We start from the raw sequence: 22624 nt of genomic DNA on the forward strand, positions 1-22624 counted from the left end.
TCAACCCAGAGAAGTGTGAGGTGGTACCTTTTGGAAGGACAAACTCCAAGGCGGAGCACAAAGTAAATGGCAGGATACTTGGGAGTGTGGAGGAGCAGAGGGATCTGGGGGTACATGTCTACAGATCCCTAAAGTTGCCCCACAGGTAGATAGGGTAGTTAAGAAGGGTTATGAAGTGTTAGCTTTCATAAGTCGAGGGATAGAGTTTAAGAGTCGCAATGTAATGATACAGCTCTATAAAACTCTGGTTAGGCCACACTTGGAGTACTGTGTCCAGTTCTGGTCGCCTCAGTATAGGAAGGATGTGAAGCGTTGGAAAGGGTACAGAGGAGATTTACCAGGATGCTGCCTGGTTTAGAGAGTTTGTATTATGATCAGAGATTAAGAGAGCTAGGGCTTTACTCTCTGGAGAGAAGGAGGATGAAAGGAGAAATAATAGAGGTATACAAGGTATTAAGAGGAATAGGTAGAGTGGACAGCCAGCACCTCTTCCCTGGGGCACCATTGCTCAATACGAGAGGACATGGCTTTAAGGTTAGGGGTGGAAAGTTCAAGGGGGATAGTAGAAGAATTTTTTTTTACTCAGAGTGGTTGGTGTGTGGAATGCACTGCCTGAGTCAGTGGTGGAGGCAGATACACTAGTGAAATTTAAGAGACTACTAGGCCGATATATGGAGGAATTTAAGGTGGGGGGTTATATGGGAGGCAGGGTTTAAGGGTCGGCACAACACTGTGGGTTGAAGGGCCTGTACTGTGCTGTATTGTTCTATGTTTTATCTTCTATACTTTCCTCCAAATCCCTATGCCCCCATGTATTAGCCATTTCCACCTTTTGGGGGAAAAAGGCCCAGCCTGCCCACTCAATCTGTCTGTTGTCATCTTGTACACCTCAATTAAGTCACCTCTCATCCTGTTTCATTCCAAAGAGTAAAAGCCTAACTCACTCAACCTATCCTCGTATCTTCTCCAATCTGGGCAGCATCTTGGTAGATAATCTCCAGAGTTTGCACATTCTTCCTACAAAGAGACAACCAGAAATGAACACAATATTGAAAGTCCAGTCTGACTACGGCTTTAGGGAGCTGCATTGTTACCTCGTGGCTCTTGAACTCCCTTACGACTTAATGAAGGCCAACAATCCATATGCCTTCTTAACCACGCAATCAACATGCATGGCAACTTTGCGAGATCTATGGACGAGAACTTCAATAATGGAGCGCAATGCTCCAAGTGCCACCTGACTACAGTTTGATGTAGCTGTAGTAGGACTTCCTAACTCTAATACTCAACATACCTCAACAATGAAGGCAAGATGCTGTATAACTAATGACATTGGCTGTATTAGTGTGAAAGGTGAACTTATGAAGTGTATAAAATTTGTATGGAGTGAATGGGGTTGCACAGTGAGTGATAGCACCTCTGGCAAAGGGGCTTTTTGTGTCCGTTCCAGGGCAGCTCACTCACATTTGGTCCCCACTGGACTTAATGTGATCAAACAAAGACTGACCTACAACCAATGTGCAGAAGACAAAAATAACAATAGGATGTGTTTCTGTACCTCCTTCCGAATGGCAGCATCAACAAGAGAACATGGCTTGGACGGTGGATGGTGGTGGGGGCCTTTGATGATGAACGCTGCTTTCTTGTGGCAGTGTCCTTGTAGATGTAATCAATGATGGGAAGGGCTTTTGCTGTGATGAACTGGTCTGTATCCACTACTATTTGTAGGTAGTATCATTCAGCACATTGGTATTGCTTAATATGTCTTCACATCAGCTCAAATATGTGTGACCTTGATAAGAGGTGATTTCCTTAAATGAGGAAATTACTGGTCACAATCTGGATGCAGATAAGGAGAGTTTTTTAGAATGCCCAGGCAAAATATTTTCACTACTCCAGCCAGTACCACTGAGTCCTTTAGTGATGACTGAAGTGGGTGGGAGGGAGGAACAAGGGCTTGTTTTGCTGTTGTAGTTTTGTTGCCTTTGGTGCCTTGTTTTGATGTAATCTTTTTTTGCTTTTCCCAGAATTGTGAGCATGTTATGTTGGCGCCAGAATATGTGGCAACATTTGTGGGCTGCCCCCAGCACACCCTTGTAGGTTGTTAATGTAAAATACACATTTTCAGTGTACACCTGTTAAGTGAAGTTGAATGTTGTGAATGTTGATAACGAGCTCATTTCCCAGTGAATGAGAGGAAACAGTGTGTTCTGAGTTCCTGTTTTCAGTCACATGGTTAGCGAAGCAAATTCGGACCATTGAACCACAGCAAAGTCCTCTTGAAGTATTTGTTGCAGTGAGGGTTATACAGAAATAATTTGGGATGAAAATTGATAATTGATTATCTTGGTTTGGCTTTTCTTTCAGCCTTAGAAATTGCAGTGAGGGTACGGTAAGAATCCAAAATGAGGCTGGAGGTTTCTTAGACTACTGTGTATGAAGAAGGCTAACTTTTCAGTTGTGGGATTTAATTGCAGTGACATTGTATTAGAGTTATATTGGAGCAAACAGCAAAATAGGGAGCATGTCCTACAGCATTTGCAGAATTTCCTATTGCTTCATCTTGAAGGAGCTTACAATCTAAATCTGAATGGATAATTCTATTGGATGTAAGGATTCAGTGCTGGGTTCATGCACTCAGTGACCACTTTATTTGCTTTTTGCTTTTCATTGACCACACGTTCTCCAACAAACCACTCACAACTCAATGTGACGTTTCTTCCAGAGAGAGGAGAGCAGTGGGAGAGTTCACTGATGTGGTGACAATTTTCAAATCCTTAAAAAAAGTCAAAACCTGCATGCAAATCGAATCAGTAAACCTCAGGCATAGCTTGCTGATATACCCACCACAAAGCAAGAGACAATGCCCATCTACATTCAGTTGTCACTTCATATTGTACAATTGTATATATACCTGCTCGTTAATGCAAATATGTAATTGCTAATCATCTAGCAGCAACTGAATGCATAAAAGCATGCGGACATGTTCAAGAGGTTCAGTTGTTGTTCAGACCAAACATCAGAATGGGAAAGAAATGTGATCGAAGTGATTTGACCGAAGAATGATTGTTGGTGCTAGACTGGGTGGTTTGAGTATCTCTGAAACTGCTGATCTACAGTTCACAGAAAATGCAGAGAAAAACAAACATTTTTTTCCTTGAGCGATTGAGGTGACCTTATAGAGGTGTACAAGATGATGAGAGGCATTGATTGTGTGGATAGTCAGAGTTTTTTTCCCAGTGCTGAAATGGCTAGCATGACAGGGCACAGTTTTAAGGTGCTTGGAAGTAGATACAGAGGAGATGTCAGGGGTAAGTTTTTTTACACAGTGGTGAGTACGTGGAATGTGCTGCCAGGGGTGGTAATGTGGGGCAGGTATGATAGTGGAATGTGCTGCCAGAAGTGGTAGTGTGGGGCAGGTATGATAGTGGAATGTGCTGCCAGGGGTGGTAATGTGGGGCAGGTATTGAGTGAGCCTCTTTAAGAGGCTCTTAGATAGACACATGAAAATGGAGGATTATGGATGTGTGTAGCCTGACAGGATTAGTTTAATTATGTGTCCTTAGTTTGGCACAACATTGTGGGCTGAAGGACCCCTTCAAGAGATTGCATTATGTTCTACATTCTATCCCGAGTGTTTCACACTTAAGAAAGAAAGCAGGCTGCACGTAGAATGAAGGTCGGGTTAGAGGACAACAGAGAGTTGGTGACACAAGGGATTCTTCAGATGCTGGAAATCTTGAGCAATGTGTACAAAATGCCGGAGGAGCTCAGCAAGTCGGGCTACATCTAAGGAGGGAAATAAACAGTCGACATTTTGGGCCCGAAGGGTATTGAGCCAAAGTGTTCACTGTTCACTGCCTGACCTGCTGAGCTCCTCCAACAACAGAGAGGTAATGGAAAGGAAAATGCCAAGACCTCAACAGGGAAATGGTAGTGTGAGACATATGACCCAGTGTGGTATTCATGTTCAGTGTTTCAATTGTGCATACAGGGATTACTGTGGCAGGAAATTGCCAAGGGGACTTGATCAAGGAAAGGGCCTCTACTAGAGGGGCCATGATGTCTAGGTACAGCCCAGCAAACAAAGACTGACAAACAACCTATGTGCAAAAGAAATCAAACTCTGCAAATAAAATTAAGTAAGAACTTAAGACTGAGAACATGAATTGTAGAGTCCTTGAAAGTGAGTCCATAGGTTAAGGACTCAGTTCAGAGTTGAGGTGAATGAAGCTATCCTCATTGGTTCAAGAGCCTGGTGGTTGAACAGTAATAACTGTTCCTGAACCTGCTGGTGAGGAACCTAACACTCCTGTACCTCCTTCCTGATGGCAGCAGCAAGAAGAGAGCATAGCATTGATGGTGGATAGCATCTCAAGATATATCACCTTCAGATTAATTTTCTTGTAGGTATTGTTACGAATATACCACAGCTCTGAGGGGCCGAAGGGTGCGGGGTAGCCCCCTCCTTTGTGAGAATTGCAAGATCACTATTGAGTCAGTTCAGGAGACCCAGGAAATGAGAGAAAGACATGCAGAATTCACAAAGAGTTGGAATGTGTCCTGGCCTCCGAAAGGCGGACCCATTGATACCGGCTATTGTCTCTTGGAGCAGGACTTGTGTATTGCATCCTGTACGATGCATCGAAGCCCCCAGGCAATGAACTGAGGGGGAGGTTGGTGGAGGGATTGCATCATCTCAACCTGATTGACATCTGAGACCCTGTGAGTCAGGATAAAAGAGGGTCTGTAGGAACAGCCCCTCAGACGCACCAGAAGAAACGCTAGTGATCCCATAATAGCGGAAGCCGGTGGGAAGGCCACATGCGTCCGTTTCCATTTGCCCCGGAATTGGTGGGCCTTTATCACGGAAGAATGGTTTTTAGCTAACAATGGGGAAATCAACTCCCAACGACTCTCGAAGGATTGACATCATAAAAGGAATGGGCAAGTTTTAACCCGTCTTTCTCTCCAACCAAAATGCTGCAGCTTGAATGAACTAAAGTGACTTTTATATTTCCATCGGACAATACATTATCCCCTAGACAACGATAGAGCTATTTCTTATTGATTATTATTATACCCGCGCTTTTAGATTTAGTATTGATGACGTATATCATCTGTATGTTTGCATTGATATTATTTTTGTGTATTTTTATCAATAAATACTGTTTAAAAATAGTACCATCAGACTTCAACGGACCTCTCTATCTTTGCTGGTAAGTGACCCAGTTATGGGGTATGTAACAGCACTTACTGGAAAATAAATATTACATAATTTATGAGAACTATACACAAAATAAGACTGACAAAAGACAAGCTGTGCTAATTAATAGTTAAATAAATACATATACATGCTATATACTGTCTATATACAGTGCTTATAAAAGGTATTCACCCTCCCTTGGAAGTTTTCATGTTTTATTGTTTTACAACATTGAATCACAGCGGATATAATTTGGCCTTTTGACACTGATAAACAGAAAAGGACTCTTTTATGTCAAAGTGAAAACAGATCTCTACAAAGTGATCTAAATTACAATTATAAAACACAAAATAATTGATTGCATAAGTATTCACCCCTCCCCCCATTTAATATGACATCAAATCATAACCTGTGCAGCCAATTGGTTTTAGATGTCACACAATTAGTTAAATGGAGATCTGCTTTTGGAGACCTGTGTGCAGTCAAGGTTTCAATTGATTGTAGTAAAAATACACCTGAATCTGGAAGTTCACCATGAAGACAATAAAACAATCCAAGCAATTCCACGAAAAGGTTATTGAAAAGCTCAAGTCAGGAGACAGGAACAAGAAAATTTCCAAGTCACTGAATATCCCTGGGAGTACAGTTAAGTCAATGATAAAGAAATGGAAAGAATATGGCACAGCTGTAAATCTACCCACAGCAGGCCATCCTCAAGAACTGAATGACTGTAACAGAAGAGGACTAGTGAGGGAGGTCACCAAGAGACCCATGACAACTCTGGAGGACTTACAGGCTTCAGCAACAGAGACAGGAGAGACTGTGCACATAACAACACATAACATAACTGTTGCTCAGCTGCTGCATCAGTTGTAACTTCATTAGAGAGTGACAAAGAGAAAGCCATTATTAAAAAAAAACTCACATGAAATCTTGGTTCGTTTGCCAGAAGTATGTGGGAGATTCTGTAGTCAGCTGGAAGAAGGTTCTATGGTCTGACAAACCCAAAAGTGAGTTTTCTGGCCACCAGACTAAATGCTACGTTTGACGTATCCTCAAAAATATACCATTCCTATCTTGAAGCATGTTGGTGGCTGCATCATGCTGTGGGGATACTTCACTACAGCAGGCCCTGGAAACTTGTGAAGGTAGAGGGAAAAATTAATTCAGCAACTGTATCCAGAGATACTGGCCATGGGACAGATGCACTGCCACCTGGCTGGTCGGAGGACACACCACATGCCAATCAACATTTGGTCCCTCCCAACTAATCAATGCACACCTAAATTATTGATCACCTTAATTGGATTATCTCGCCCAGCCCCATGCTATAAAAGGTGAGACATGTACCTGGCTCGGCCTCTCTTACAGACCACCTCATTGAAGGTAAGTGCATTAATTTATGTTTGGGAAGGTCTATTGTTTGTCCTGGTAAAGGAGCCGCAGCTATCCAAGGTCAAGGGGGATAGCTGTTGTAGTGCTTTTCCCTTGTTCTCTGTATGTGTAACTGTACCCTGTCCCCACACCTCTTTCTGTGTATTGTACCGCCGACCCGACCTTCCCCACACTTGTTAACCCTAAGCGTTTTTTGCTAGAATATTGTAGTTGCGTGCGTTGACCCGACTTCCCCTTGTAAATAAATTCCTTATTATTAAAATTATGTGTGTCTAGGCCTCTACTGTTGAGACTCAAAGAACCAGTTACTTTCCATCACAACAGCAATATTTCCAGGAAAATCCTGGAGTCCATAGCTGTTGTAGTCTGCAAGAGAACTGCAACTTGGGAGAAGATTTGTTTTCCAGCAAGACAACAACCTCAAGCATAAAGCCAAAACTATACAGGAATTGCTTAAAAGCAACAAAGCTAATATCCTGGAGTGGCCAAGTCAGAGTGCAGACCTCAATCCAATTGAGAATTTGTGGCTGGACTTGAGTCTGTTCACTCATGATCCCTGTGCAATTTGACAGAGCTTGAGAGTTTTGTAAAGAAGAATGGAGAAAAATTGCAAAGCTGATAGCGACCTGTCCACACAGACTCAAGGGTGTAATTACTGCCAAAGGTGCATCTATTAAATACTGAATTGAAGGGGTATGAATAGTTATAAAACACAAAATATTTGACAGATCACTTTGTAGAGATTTGTTTTCACTTTGACTTGAAAGTCTATTTCTGTTGGTCAGTGTCAAAAAAGCCAGATTAAATCCACTTTGATTCAATGTTGTAAAACAATAAAACATGCAGACTTTGGGGGGGGGGTGAATGTTTTTTAAGAGACACTGTATATATTCACACAATATAAACAGTATTTTTACTATATATTCTATATCTATCTGTGCATCTATATATCTCTCAAGGATTATATATATGAATCTTGAGAGTGAGTAACTACAATGTGGAATCAGGCTCACCCAGAGTCCATGTCTTAAACACCTGCTTTGATCTCTATACATACTGTGTGGCCAAGCACAACTCCACTACTATACACAAATTTGCCAACAGCGACGCTGTTTTCAGAAGAATCACAAGTTGTCTCCTTCTTAAATACCCAGAGATCCAGCCTCTCGCTCCCTCTGGGACAGAGAATTCCAGAGGATCACCATCCTCTGCACCTTTGATTCAAATGCTAGTGGTAAAAGACCAGACGTGAATGAGAGAACAGTTACAATGGGCCAGATGATTTCCTGTTACTTCCACATTTTGAAATGTGAAGACAAGAAATTCTTCAATATTTGGGAGAAGGCTCAGGGCCCAAAGTGTCAACTGTATGATTTTCCCCCATAGTACAGCCTGGCTTGCTGAGTTCCTCCAGCATTTTGTGTGTATTGCTTTGATTTCCAACATCTCCAGATTTTCTCTTGTTTTCAGTCATTTCCTGTTCTTTCACCATCACCTCTCCGCTCCTTTATTACTATTATGTGCGGGTGATACATCCATTGGGGACGAGTGCGTGTGGTCAAGGGAAAGGGAGAGCAGGTTTGGAATTCCATGTTTCTTTAAAGTCCTTTTAATGTTCCATTGAAGTTTTGTGTTGAAACCATATGTAACACAAGGTACCAAAAGCTCACCATCTTGTCCTACATCTTCCTATTTGAGACTCACCCGCTAGTGGAAACATCTCACCATCTACCCTCTCATTGCTCCTCTAAAGATCTTGTTAAGATCACCAATCATTCCTTGAAATTCCAGTAGTATCAGAACAGTTTTAGATCATCTTGAGATGCAGACATAGCAGTTGGAAAATTGTGTTTTATTGGCTATCAACAGCAGTGAAAGGAAATTAATTTTAAAATAATCATGGTAATATGCATTCTTCAATCAATAACGGATTATTGGTAAGTTTCAAAGATTTATAGTAATCTTAATAAAAAGGTCCTTGAGAGATCTGATCACATTACCCAACTCATTCTGTAAGTGCAAGGAATCAATTATCTTATCAATGACAAAAAGCTTAATGAAGGATGAAGTTTAACGAGCTTTAAAAATTTGATATGACACAGTGGCGCAGTTGCAGAGCAGCTGCCATACAGCTTCAGGGATCGCAGTTTGATCCTGACCTCGGGTACTGTCTGCGTGTGGAATTTGTATTTTCTTCCTGTGATCATGTGGATTTCACCCTGGTGCTCTGGTTCCCACCCACATCATGGAGGTTTCATCCCACATCCCGATGATGCGTGGGTTAATGGGCCTGCAAATTGTATGGTTGAGGGGTAGGATCTGGAGGTAGCCAATGAGGATGTGGTGAGAATAAAATTAGTGCAGGACTAGTGTAAAGATAGGTGTTTGGTGGTCAGCACAGCTTTGATGGGCTGAATGGACTGTTTCATGCTATGACCCTAAGCCTAAGGGTAAACAAGGGTTATGGGCAACCAGATCAGGCAGCATCTACGAAGAGGAATAATGTCAAGGTTTTGGGCCAAGACCCTTCATCAGTAGTGGAAAGGAAGGGGGAATGAGCCAGAGCCCAAGTTTCCACCCAAAACATAGATTTTTTTATTCCTCTCCATGGATGCTGCCTGACCTGCTGATTTCCTCCAATGCGAGTGTTGCTCTGGATTTCCGGTATTTGCAGAATCTCTTGTGTCAAGAGTTATAGAGTCAGTGTGGGAAGGTGGTACAGAGGTGAAAGAAATGGTGTGAATGGGACAGCAGGTATGAAGGGCCAAATGGTCTTCCCCTTCTAGACTTGAAAGGGGAGAGTCCAGAAATCCTTCAATATCTGGAGAAGGATCACCCTCTTTCTATTCCTACTTCATCTCCTCTCCCCTCTCCGTATTAGTCTTATGTAAGGGTCTCGTTTTAAGAGAGATGAACATTAAGTTTCAGGTTGAGGTAGTGAGTGGGGATGAGTGGGTGTGATCAAAAAAGAGGGAGAAAATGTTTGGAGTCAAATTTCACGTTAAAGAATTGTGTTGAAACCATTAGGTACTAAACACCTGACGATCTGAGAGTGCATTACTGACGATGTGTCCCAGGACACGATAATGAAAGGTATCGACCAGATTAACCTGACTTCCCCATACAAGCCTAGCTGGCATAGCAGCTCATATTTCAAACTCTGCAGCCTAAACCCTTCCAACCAAACATAAACATCCACCAGCCCTACCCTAAAGTCGAAAAGGGGCACACACCCCCACAAACCTTAGGCACATCCCGGTTAGCCCGGACTTCAGTAATGATTAAAGGCCCGATAAACCTGACGATCCGAGAGTACATTACTGACGATGTGTCCCAGGACACGATAATGAAAGGCATGGACCAGATAAACCTGACTTCCCCATACAAGCCTAGCTGGCATAGCAGCTCATATCTCAAACTCTGCAGCCTAAACCCTCCCAACCAAACATAAACATCCACCAGCCCTACACACAAACCTAACCCTAAAGTCCAAAATGGGCACACACCCCCACAAAAACCTAAGCACACCCCGATTAACCCCTACTAGACTCCCACAAACCAGATCAAACATATACATCCACCAGCCCTACACTCAGACCTAATCCTAAGGTTCAAAGGGGGCACACACCCCCACAAACCCTAGGCACTTCCCGATCAACCCTGGCTTCAGCCCCACAAACCCTAAGCATAGCAGCTCATATTTCAAACTCTGCAGACTAACCCCTCCCAGCCAAACATAAACATCCACCAGCCCAGCACACAAACCTAACCCTAAAGTCCAAAGGGGGCACACAGCCCCACAAAAACCTAAGCACACCCCGATTAACCCCTACTAGACTCCCACAAACCGGATCAAACATATACATCCACCAACCCTACACTCAGACCTAATCCTAAGGTCCAAAAGGGGCACACACCCCCACAAACCCTAGGCACTTCCCGATCAACCCTGGCTTCAGCCCCACAAACCCTAAGCACACCTTGATTAACCCTTTCTAAACCCCACAAACTATATATATATATTCACATCCACCAGCCCTACACACAAACCTAACCCTAAAGTCCAAAAGGGGCACACACCCCCACAAACCCTAGGCACTCCTCGATTAACCCTGGCTTTGGCCCCACAAACCCTAAACACACCCCTATTAAACCTTGCTAAACCCCCACAAACTGGATATCCTATATCAAGGGGAACAAGATTCAACAAAGGCAAGTGTTGGACCTGGTGAATGAAAGCGTGGGCCAGATCAAAGTGGCAGGGTCACGTGAAACTGAATCTCAAGTGGCGAGATCAAAAATCACAAGGGGGCTAATTACCCCACTGCCCGCATAATCGCTAACTAACCCTTAATCCATGACCACAAAGGTAGAGTCACAGGTGAGATCAAGAGGACTGGAGAGTAACCAATCTTGCTCCTTTCTTTAAGAAAGGTATTAGAGACAAAACAGAAAATTATGTCTTACATCAATGTTCGGGATATGATTAGAGAAGGTTCTAAGTGTTAGGGTCTACTCGTATTTGGAATGACATAGATTTATTAGGGAGAGTCAGCATGGCTTTGTGCAGGGATGGTCATATTTTACAAGCCTGAAGCAGTTTTTGGAGGTAGTCTTTTGAAGATGATTGATGAAGGAGTAGTTGTTTTTATTAAAGATACAGGAGTGTAATCGATACTTCTGGCTCAAAGAGCCTGCACTGCCCAATTACAAACGTTTGTACACCCTTGTGACCAATTAACCTACTGACCTGTACATCTTTGGAATGTGGAGGAAACTGAAGCACATGGGGGATATTCGGTTACAGAGTGAAAGTACGAGCTCCTTACAGACAGTGGCACTGTAATAGTTTTACACGAACCACTGTGGTACCATGTCAATACATCCCTGAGATATAAGGAAAGGTTGATTAGCTTACAACTTTATTCCTGGAGTGGGGAGTTCTTACAGAAGTATACAAAATTCTGAGAGGTATAGATAGGGTAAATATACACAGTGTTTCCCCCTCAGCTTGAGGTAGACTAGAATCAGATGTCATAGGCTGAGGGTGAAAGGTGACACCCCACCCCCTAAAAACAGAGCCCAGGAAGTAAGGGGTACTCTTATCCAGCAGGACTAGAAGGTCCAATGGTGAGTGGGGGTGATGTGGGAAGGGTCCCAGTGGGGAGTGATTGGGAGGAGGGGAAGAGTCTGTGCTGAGTGGGTGGGATGTAGGGAGGGTCTCTAAGTGATTGGGATGTGGGAAGGGTCCCAGTGGTGTGTGGTTGACACGGGGAGGGTCGATCTCAAATACTAATGCTGTTCTCAATGTTAGTAGGCTGCAGATATTGGTACTTGAGTTCAAGATGCTGGTTTCGGTCCTCAATCCTTTGCTCGATCTCCTTCAGATCCTGCTGGAACTCTGCTATGATCTGCTTAGCATCAGGCTCGGTGAAGTTCTCCTCGAAAAAGCCCAGGGGGATCTGGAGGAAGGGGTAGAGATCAGATGATTGCTGACGCTCACTTGCCATCTCCGGATGATTCCCATCAGCTGAGCTGACCCCCCCCCCCCCCAACCGCCTCGGTAAAAAGATTGTGTGTGGGAAGTGCCCACTGCCACAGGATGGGTCTGAATGGATGGGAAGGAGAGATGGTAGGAGAGAGAGGGAAGGGAAGGGGGAAATGGAGGGGAGGGGATAGGATGGGAGGGAAGTGAGAGTGATGGTGGGGAGGGTGGGGATGGAAAGCTGGGAAGGCATTAAGGGCAAGAGGGATAACAAAACCATGGTTACTTGTGCTTTATTAGGTCAAGGGAGTACAACAGTTTGAAAACTGTGGGTCTAATTAACAAGTTTAATGTCATAGGAAAAAGGACACACCTTCTCTTACATACCACAGGTCAAGAGAAGATCACGAGTAACTAAATTATTTCGGGAATGGAAGTGGCTGGCTTAGATGGTGAAAATTATTGTGCAGCTGGGGTTGGCTCAAATGCCGTCTATAAATTTACTGATGATACAACTATCACTGGCAGAATTTGAGATGGTGATGAGAAGGTGTACAGGAGCAATATATCATCTAGTTGAGTGGTGTTGCAGCAACAACTTTGCACTCAACAAAGAACTGATCATAGACTTCAAAAAAGGAAGATGAGGGAACTCACACCAGTCCTCATAGAGGGATCAGAAGTGGAAAGAGTGAGCAATTTCAAGTTCCTGGCTTTCTACACCTCTGAGATCTGTCCTGAGTCCAATATATCGACGCAGGTACAAAGAAAACACAATAGTGGCTATATTTCATTAGGAGTTTGAGGAGATTTGGTACATCACCAAGACACTCACAAATTTCTATGGATGTACCACGGAGAACATTCTAACTGGCTGCATCATCATCTGGCATGGGGTGGGGGTTGGGTCTACTGCACAGGATCAAAAGAAGCCAGAGCTCTTAGATAATAGGATCTCCGTTTTGAACGGATGAGCTTTGGCAGCAGCAGTTTAAGTCAAACTTCCCTCAATGCAGTCTGGATGAACAACCTGGTTTGTCAAGACAAGACCACAAATTCACGAAGGTGGTTGCAAATTCTGCAAAACTGGTGGATGGCCACTAAATGAGTAGTTTACCTTGGAGAAGGGAGAAGGTTAACATGGCAAATAATAGGAAGATTGCAGAACAGCATGCTCTAAATCTAAACAGAAGGTTTATGAGGTATTTGTCATATCACACTGACTACACGGCTTTCATGAAGGACGTCATCTCCAAAGGTTATGCTGAGAGAACACCTGCAGAGGATCCGGAACACAGTGATGGGGAAGTCTGGTATATTCTACATCATGGTGTTTACCGCTCCAGGAAAAGGGAACTCTGTGTTGTGCTTGGCTGTGGAGCAATTTTTCAGGGAATATCTCTTAATGCTTGGCTCTTATAGGGATCAGGTCTTACTAGCTCACTGCTTAGTGTTATGACCAGATTCAGAAAAGAGTCAGTGGTGATCATGACAGATATTGAACCAATGCTTCATCAGGTTAAAGTACCAGCAGAAGATGCAGATTTGCTGAGGTTTCTCTGGTGGCTTGTTGGTGACCTCAGCCAAGATATGGAGAACTTTAGAATGGGGTTACATCTCTCTGGAGCAAATTCATCACCATTCTGTGCCAGTTTTGCTATTAGGAAATGCACAGAAGACAATGAAGATGCTGGTGGATGCCATGCCTGAAGAGTCTAAACATCCTGTTATGCTGGCAAAGGATCTCCGTATCTCAGACATCCTTTGGAGGCACGTACGTTTGTACATCGAGAGGTGGGACATGGTGCCTGTAACCACATGTTGTCCAGGTTGCACAAAAGTGCTGGATTCCCAGCATGAGTGCAGTTCCAAGAATAATCCTGCCTAAAGTATGGTGTTTGTTGACCGTTGCACACAGCTCCAGGATGCCAGCAGATGACAGATCTACCTCTGGCAGGGTACCTCCAGATGAAATTCAGTTTACACATGTAGGAGTGGATGAATTTGCACCTTCTGAGGTGAGGAGCAGAAGAAGAACAGTGCAAAGATCAAGAGAAGGCCACGAGTAACCACAAATTTACCAGTCATATTTACCAATTTAGCCATATGAGCTGTTTACATTGAAATGGCATTTTCATTAGATATGTTTTCCTTTGCTAATGCTTTATAGCAAGATGCACTCTAAAAATGTGACCAATGTTGTGGAGGTGAGGGTGAGTTGAGTAAAGCCATTGACAAGTGGAACCATTCACAGATCAGTGATGCCCTTCTTTGGAAAGGAATTAAGTGGATTTTTAACCAAGCTGGCTCATATCATGGGGGAACGTGAGAGAGACTGATCAGGTCTGTGTGAAAAGTTATGATGTTAGGTAGTTCACAATAATTTTCACTATCTAGGCCGGCCACTTCCAATTCTGAAACAATGAAGCTACTCACGACCATCCCTTGACCTATGGTGTGCATGTTCTTTTTCCTGTGTGATTGAACTTGTTCATATGGCACTCTACAGAAAACTGCTGTACTCTCTTGATTCAAGAAAGTGCAAGCAACTACTGTCTTGTTACCCTTCTTAGACTTCACTTGTAGTGGAACTAGGGGAAGTTTTACAGTCATCATCACCAGCCCTGTAAGGCCACTGGACACTGCAACACTGTCCACTGCTGTCTCTGATTCTTTCACAGCTTGTTCTGGTTCTGCTTTCCTTTCCAATGAGTGGATATGAAGTATGCTGGAATGCTTAAAACTGAATATATTGCATGAAGGATGCTTCCTACCATCTTTGCTGATGTCCTGTACACATTTAGCCAAAGGAGATACAATTTTCCTTCAGGAAGACTATCTTCTCACTATGAGCCCTTTTCTCCAGCTGAGGGTACAAATCCAATAGGTTCCCACTCCCAGAGAACAGACAAACCCTTTTAGCTGATGAGACCATTTCCCTTCCTCTAGTTCTATGCTCAGTTTTAGTTTTACTTCCCACAGTGGTCACAGTAGTGGCAAAGCTGATTCCTTTAGCTCTAGAACAAAATGGTGATTTATTTTTGTTCACATCTTTGCTTATCGCCAGTGATGAAGCATCATCTCTATTCCCAAACACTGGGTCTGTTGCCATGTTTTCAGAAAATTAACAATGTCAATGAAAGTAATCTTATGGTTGTATCTTTCTTGAGGTTCACAGACCATGGTTCACCATATACCCCTAAGCTTATAGGGCAATTTCTTTATAATGGTCAACACATGTACAGCTCATGCATGTATTGCACTTCTTCCAGGTCATTGCAACAACTTCCAAGAAAAAGAATGTAACCTTAAGAGCCTTCGTGTCTTCAGATTTTATGGATACTAAATGAAAGGGCCTTTTCCTTATAGGCAGAAGCAGTTTCCCATTCAACACCAAAATGTTCCTGTAGAAAAGCCTTAGCCTTGACATATCCTCTCTTAGGGTCAACATGTTGTCAACTTCTATCAAGTTGTTTAGGGTGAACCCTAGTGTACAATTCAAGGAAATAGAGACAGCTACTATGACTGTCAGTCTTGTTTTTAACACCATTTTTAAAGGCCTTTCACAAATGCATGATCCAGAAATGGATCGCCGAAAATTTGAACCTCTCTTTTATGGCAAAGATTAAAGGTGTCATTGTGCCAATAAGGTTGTTATTTCATCTTGCTTCCTCATAATATTAAACATACTATCATCTGAAATAAGAACATTTCCATGCTGTAAATGAATGTCCCCATGAGCTGTTGGATGTGACATAGGTTCAGAGTGCCTCAATAGTGCAGATTGACAGTAAACACCATGAACTAGCTCTTGGGGTTTTGTTCATGTTTCTGAGGCACTTGAGGAATGAATAAATCAGCATTAACATTCTGTGTTTTAGTTTTTCCCTGTGTATTTTCAATATAGGCATTCATACCATTGAACACTTTGAGCACTCAACACACTTGAAGCTCTTAACCACATCCGTGGCAATTTCTTCCTCCATCTTAAGCTGTTCCTTCATTTTCTGTAGCTGCTCCTCTTGTTCTTCCAGTGCATGTCTGTCCCTCATAAATCATTGCCTTTAAAAAAAAAATTCACTTATGGGATGTGGGTGTCACCAGCTAAGCCAGCATTTATTGCCCATCCTTAGTTGCCCTTGAGAAGGTGGTGATGAGCTGCCTTCTTGAACCGCTGCAGTCCCTGAGGTGTAGGTTCACCCACAGTGCTGTTAGGGAGGGAATTCCATGATCTTGACCTGGCGACAATGAAGGAACAGCAATATGTTTCCAACTCAGGATGGTGAGTGACTTGGAGGGGGGTTTTCCAAGTGGTGGTGTTCCCAGGTATCTGCTGTTCTTGTTCTTCTAGATGGCCATGGGACTGGAAGGTGCGGCCTTAGGAACATTGGTGTGTTGCATCTTATAGATTGTACACACTGCTGAAACTGTTCATCGACGGTGGAGGGATTGAATGCTTGTGGAAGGAGTACCAATCAAGTCATTTGCTTTGTACTGCATGATGCCAAGCTTCTTGAGTGTTGGAGTTGCACTCATCTTGTGACTGGCAAGTATTCCATTACACTCCTCACCTGAGCCTTGTATATGGTGGACAGGATTTGGAGAGTCAGGAGGTCAGTTACACACCACAGGATTTCTAGCCTTTGACCAGCTCTGGTAGCCACGGTGTCTATATGGCTAGACCAGTTCAGTTTCCTGTCAGTGTTGATAGTAGGGATTCAGTGATGGTGAATGTCAAGGGATGATGGTTAGAGCCTCTCTTGTTGGAGATGGTCATTGCCTCGCACTTACATGGCTCGAATATTACTTGCCACTTGTCAGCCCAAGTCTGGATATTGACCAGGTCCTGCTGCATTTGGGTGTGAGCTGCTTCAAGAATGGGGTGCAGAACACTGTATAGTCATCTGTGAACATCCTCACTTCTGACCTAATGATGAATGGAAGGTCATTGATAAAGCAACTGAAGATGGTTGGTCCTAGAACATTTCCTTGAGGAGCTCTTGCAGTGATATCCTGAGGATGAGATGATTGACCTCCAACCATCACAACCATCTTTCTTTGTCAGGTATGATTCCAACCGGGGAGGGTTTCCCCCCATTCCCATTGACTCTATTTTAACTAGGGCACCTTGATGCCATACTCAGTCAAATGCTGCCTTGATGTTGAGGGTCTGGTATTTAGCTCCTTGGTCCATGTTTGGACCAAGGAGGTGATGAGGTCAGGAGCTGAGTGGCCTTGACGGAACCCAAATTGGGCATCCATAAGCAGTTATTGCTGAGTAGGTGCTGCATGATAACACTGTTGATGACCCCTTCCATTACTTTGTGATGATTGAGAGTAGGCTGATAGGGCAGTAATTGGCTGGGTTGGACTTGCCTTGTACACAAGAAACAGGACATACCTGTGCAATTTTCTACATTGCTGGGTAGATGCTGATGTTGTAGCTGTACTGGAACAGCAAGGCTAGTGGCACAGCAAGATCTGGAGTACAAGTGTTCAGGACTTGGTGGGATTTTGTCTGGGACAGTAGCCTTCGTAGTATCCTGTGCTTTCAGGTGTTTCTTGATATCACGCGAAGTGAATCAGATTGGTTGCATACTAACATTTGGGATGCTGCGGACTTGTGGTTGAGGACGAGCTGGATCACCTATTCAGCACCTCTGACTGCAGATTGTTGCAAGTGTCTCAGCCTTATCTTTTGCACACATGTTCTAGGCTCCTTTATCATTGAGGATGGGGATATTTGTGGAGCCACCTCCTCCAGCGAGTTGTTCACCATTGTTGTGGCAGGGCTAGAGAGCTTAGACCTGATCCATTGGTTGTGGGACTACTTAGCTCTGTCTATTACTTGCTGCTTATGGTGTTTGGTTTGCAAGTAGTCCTGTATTGTGGCTTCACCAGGGCGACGCCTCATAATTAGGTATGCCTGGTGTGGTTCTCGGCATGCCCCCCTGCCATTACCTTAATGTAGCTAAATCAGCCTCTGTTTTAATGCATGGAAAGGATGTAGTTTATACAGAACAGCAGAGCTCCATCAGCTAGGCGTTCTGCTTTGACACATTGTCAACTTGGTTTTACATCATCTTGTATGACATCTGTTATGTCCCAAGTCATAACATGCATGGAAATTGAGAAACATAGTTTGTTGGAAGGTGAGGCATGTCTTCATTTATTGCAGCAGCATCAGATTGAAAGTGGCCATCAATACAAAATGCTTGAGCCAACCATTTCACATCTTCTTTGAATGCAGTGTCATGTTTATCAAAGCTTCTGAACATTGGAGGAAAGGTGTGTGTTCATAGTAGAGGACGGGGAGGGAGGAAACGGGAGTGAGAAGTGAGAGGGTAGGTGATAATGAGGAGTGCAAGGGGAGGGAAGAATGAGGGGGAGGGTGGAAGAGGGAGAGTGAGTGAAGGAGAGAAGCTAGATAGAGGGGAGGGGCCACAGAATGGGAGACAAGGGGGGAGAGAAAAGAGAAGGGAAAGGAAGAAAAGGAAGGGGAGAGAGGAGAGAGAAAGGAGAGGGGAAGAGAGAGAGCATGGAGAGGAAAAGAGGAGAGGAGAAGATGAGGTGAGAGAGTGATAGGAGACAAGAGAGAGGGGATAGGGAAGGAGAGAGGGAGAGGAAAGTGGGAAGAGGGGAAAGGGGAGAGGTTGAGAAGGAGACGTGTGGGTAGCAGGAAGGGTGATGGGAGTGGTGGGAGGAAGGAGGAGAGAAAGTTAAGGAGAGGGGAAGGGTGAGATAGAAAAGGATGAATGGAGGGGGAGGGAGATGGATGGGAAGGGTAGCAATGGGAGGGGTGGAGAGACTGCAGGAAGGGGGTAGTGATCACATTGATGTACCATTCCCAATTTGTTGGCCAACATGTCAAGAAGGAAGCAGATGATTGGGATGAGTGATTGAGGGTAGCCCAACCATCTTCCACTTTTCCTCTGCTCTCCCAATAAAGCCTCACAGCCCTAGAACATAATCCATGTGTTCGTACAACAGGTGTGTACCCGAAGTCCATATTGTTTACACATGCTGCAGGAAATGTAGACATGCGCACATACATACACACAAGTACACACCTTACACATATACATACACAGCACACATAGGCAGACACATACAAATGTACAGAGTATTCATCAACACATGTAAATACATGGAGATACACACATGCACACTCATGGGTAGCAGATACACACATTGTGTGACAGACATTCACACGCATACACATGTAGAGGGAGACACACACATTCATATATAAACATACACGTGGATACACATTTACAGATAGACACAGTGACAGACACGTGCATGTATTCAGACATGTACGCAAACATATACACCTATAGTAAGGAAGTGAGGCGAGAGAGAGATAGGGGACAAGAGAGAGGAGATAGGGGACCATGTATATAGTAAGTATGCAGATGATACCAAGGTAGGCAGCATTGTGGTTAATGAAGTAGGTTTTCAAAGTTTGCAGAGATTTAGGCCAGTTAGAAGAGTGGGCAGAACGATGGCATATGGAGTTTAATGCTGATAAATGTGAGGAGCTACATTTTGGTAGGAATGCATATGTGGTAAATGGTAGGGCATTGAAGAATGCAGTAGAACAGAGTGATCTAGGAATAATTGTGCATAGTTCCCTGAAGGTGGAATCTCATGTGGATAGGGTGGTGAAGAAAGCTTTTGGTATGTTGGCCTTTATAAATCAGAGCATTGAGTATAGGAGTTGGGATGTAATGTTAAGGCATTGGAGTATTGTGTACAGTTCTGGTCACCGAAAGATGTCAACAAAATAGAGAGAGCGCAGAGAAGATTTACTAGAATGTTACCTGGGTATCAGCACCTAAGTTATAGGGAAAGGTTGAACAAGTTAGGTCTTTATTCTTTGGAGCGTAGAAGGTTGAGGGGGGACTTGATAGAGGTATTTAAAATAATGAGGGGAATAGATTGAGTTGATGTGGATAGGCTTTTTCCATTGAGAGTAGGTAAGATTCAAACAAGAGGACATGAGTTGAGAGTTAGAGGAAAAAACTTAAGGGTAACACGAGGGGGAATTTCTTTACTCAGAGTGGCAGTTGTGTGGAACGAGCTTCCAGCAGAAGTGGTAGAGGCAGGTTTGGTATTGTCACTTAAAGTAAAACTGGATAGGTATATGGACAGGAAAGGAATGGAGGGTTATGGGCTGAGTGCAGGTCAGTGGGACTAGGTGAGAGTAAGAGTTCAGCATGGACTAGAAGGGCTGAGATGGCCTGTTTACGTACCGTAATTGTTATATGTATACACATACAGACATGCGCACACATCGCTGCACTGCCCACCTTGTTGGGTAAAGACCGACCCAGTTGCCACATGAATGCCATCTGCATAGCGGACTGACTCATATCAGGTAGCGTGTCCATGAGCTGCTCGATTGAGTGGTCCTCCTTGGAGGTGGGTGGAGGCTTCCTCATGGTGCAAGGCAAGTTTGGCACCCAGCAACTCCAATCGTACTGTCGGGGCAAATTCAAAATTCAAGGGTCAGATTGTAATGGTGGAATAGCATGAAAACTACAGATGCTGGAAACCTGAGTCAAAATAAAAAACCTGCTGGAAACACTCGTCAGGTCAGGTAGCATCTGTGGAGAGAGAAACACAGTTGATGTATTCAGGTTCTAATCAAAGGTCGTAGAACTAATTAGCAACATTCCTCCTCCTGCAGATGCTCCGGAGTGCTTCTGGTGATTTTTGCTTTGATTGGTTTGAATTTGGAGAGATGTGGGCAGGGATGGGTTAGATTTTTAAGGTAAGTTCAGCTTTACTTGTCACATGTATATCAAAACATCGACAAATGCAGCAAAAGGGCATCATTTGCTACAGTGACCAACACAGTCCAAGGATGGGCCGCAGGCAGCCCTCAAGTGTCATCAAGCTTCCAGTGCCAACATAGGATGTGCACAGTTTGCCAGCCCCAGCCCTAACCCTGAACACCTTTGCAATGTGGGAAGAAACCGGAGCACCCGGAGGAAACCCAAGTGGTCACAGTGAGAACGTACAGACAGTGGCGGAATTGAACCCAGGTCGCTGGTGCTTAATAGCGTTATGTTAACTGCTGCGCTACTGTGCTGACCTATGGATGTGGGCAGGAATGTATAGGGCAAAGGGGATATATGTGATAGGGTAAGTAAAGTAAGTAGAAATTGTTAGTGGTGTAGTTAGAGGGTGATAAAGAAATGTGCTGTTTTGCAGATAGTGTTCAACAGGACTTGGAAATCACCAATCAGAAGGCGGAGGACGGGGGAGGAGGAATCAAGAGGCAGCAGGTGATTGGTGGACCAAGGAGGGGTGAAGAATGATGAACAGCTGAATAAGAGGGAGGAATGGAATTAGGGATCAGGGACAAGTGGATGAGATGGAGTCAAGGGACAGATGGAATCAAGTGAAGGGAGAGTAATGGGGGAGATGGAAGTTGAGTGGATGTGATAAATGGGAAAACAAATTTTACCAGAGCAAGGTAAGGAATGTGATCATGGGTACCTTTGATGTAGGTATAACATGTAGGGCAGTTGGAACCAGATGGGGAGGGGATGCAGTGGGTGAAATGTGTGGATGACATGTGGATGAAACCAGGAGGGAGAGAGGGCAAAAAAATGGCTGATAATCTCCATGTTCCAGCCCTAAACCTCTTGTGTTTATCCATTACTTTAAATTAGTACCTCTTGGTGTTCGTCTAAGGATGAGAAGCACCTCTCATTGACACTCCAAAGGCTTCTACTGAGGTAGGAATCCCACCCACCCCAGGACACCGGATAGCAGGCTCGAACCCTCAGCTCTGATTGACTTGTCTGTCAACAGTCTTCCCTGCAATGTGTACAAGGTGCGAGAGCAACAGTGGAGTAGCATGATGAAATGTTAGTGACGTGCAACTGACAGTGTGCAATCTATGAACTGGGCCCACAGAGATGAAAGACCCATGCACTTGAAAGCCCAATCAATTTACTGCAGGATGAATTGAATGCTTGTGGACTTGCCACCTTCTTGTAATTGATCCGTTATGATTCCCAGATCTTGCCCCTCGTCCTGAATATTGCTCAGTATCTACACCCTCACACGAAGGTCAACCTGGAACAGGTGATGGCCTGGACCCTTGCAGTGCGGAGAGGTTGAAGGAAATTGCAAGATGAGATGGAGCCCTTACCTGACCGTTGTTCACTGCAGCGTGCTGGGCGGAGCAGATGAAGATCACCATCGTGAAGAATTTGAACAGCTCCTCCCTGGTCAGAAAGCTTGTCGGGATGCCTGAAGCCAATATGGACAGGGTTAGGTGCTGGTCATGAACAAAATGCCGTGGAGAGTCACTGTATGAACATCTGTTTGGCTTCGTAGTTTGATCAGACATAGCAGACATCGGAAATACTGCCAGTGAGGATGGGTTCAGGGGCTCTGTTGTGTTCTTTGTATGAAATATAGGGATTCTGAGAGACCTTGAGCCTCCCGGATAACCACATCTGCACCAGATGTACCAAGCTGCAGCTCCTCAGAGAATTAAGTAAGAAAACGATAATGTA

General features: G+C 44.0%; 1 protein-coding gene across 1 annotated transcript in view; it reads right to left on the reverse strand.

The window, feature by feature from the left end:
* The window catches only part of LOC132396950 (polyunsaturated fatty acid 5-lipoxygenase-like), a 118067-nt gene that overhangs the window by 50621 nt on the left and 44822 nt on the right, over positions 1-22624 (reverse strand). Inside the window, exons 12-15 of the mRNA XM_059975114.1 lie at positions 22255-22355; positions 20399-20569; positions 11936-12063; positions 11352-11488 (exon numbers count right to left, since the gene is read on the reverse strand). Of these exons, the coding sequence (XP_059831097.1) occupies positions 11352-11488; positions 11936-12063; positions 20399-20569; positions 22255-22355 (537 nt within the window). The remainder of the gene's footprint in view (positions 1-11351; positions 11489-11935; positions 12064-20398; positions 20570-22254; positions 22356-22624) is intronic.

The sequence above is a fragment of the Hypanus sabinus genome, chromosome 7 (assembly GCF_030144855.1).
Source record: "Hypanus sabinus isolate sHypSab1 chromosome 7, sHypSab1.hap1, whole genome shotgun sequence".
Lineage (NCBI taxonomy): Eukaryota > Metazoa > Chordata > Chondrichthyes > Myliobatiformes > Dasyatidae > Hypanus > Hypanus sabinus.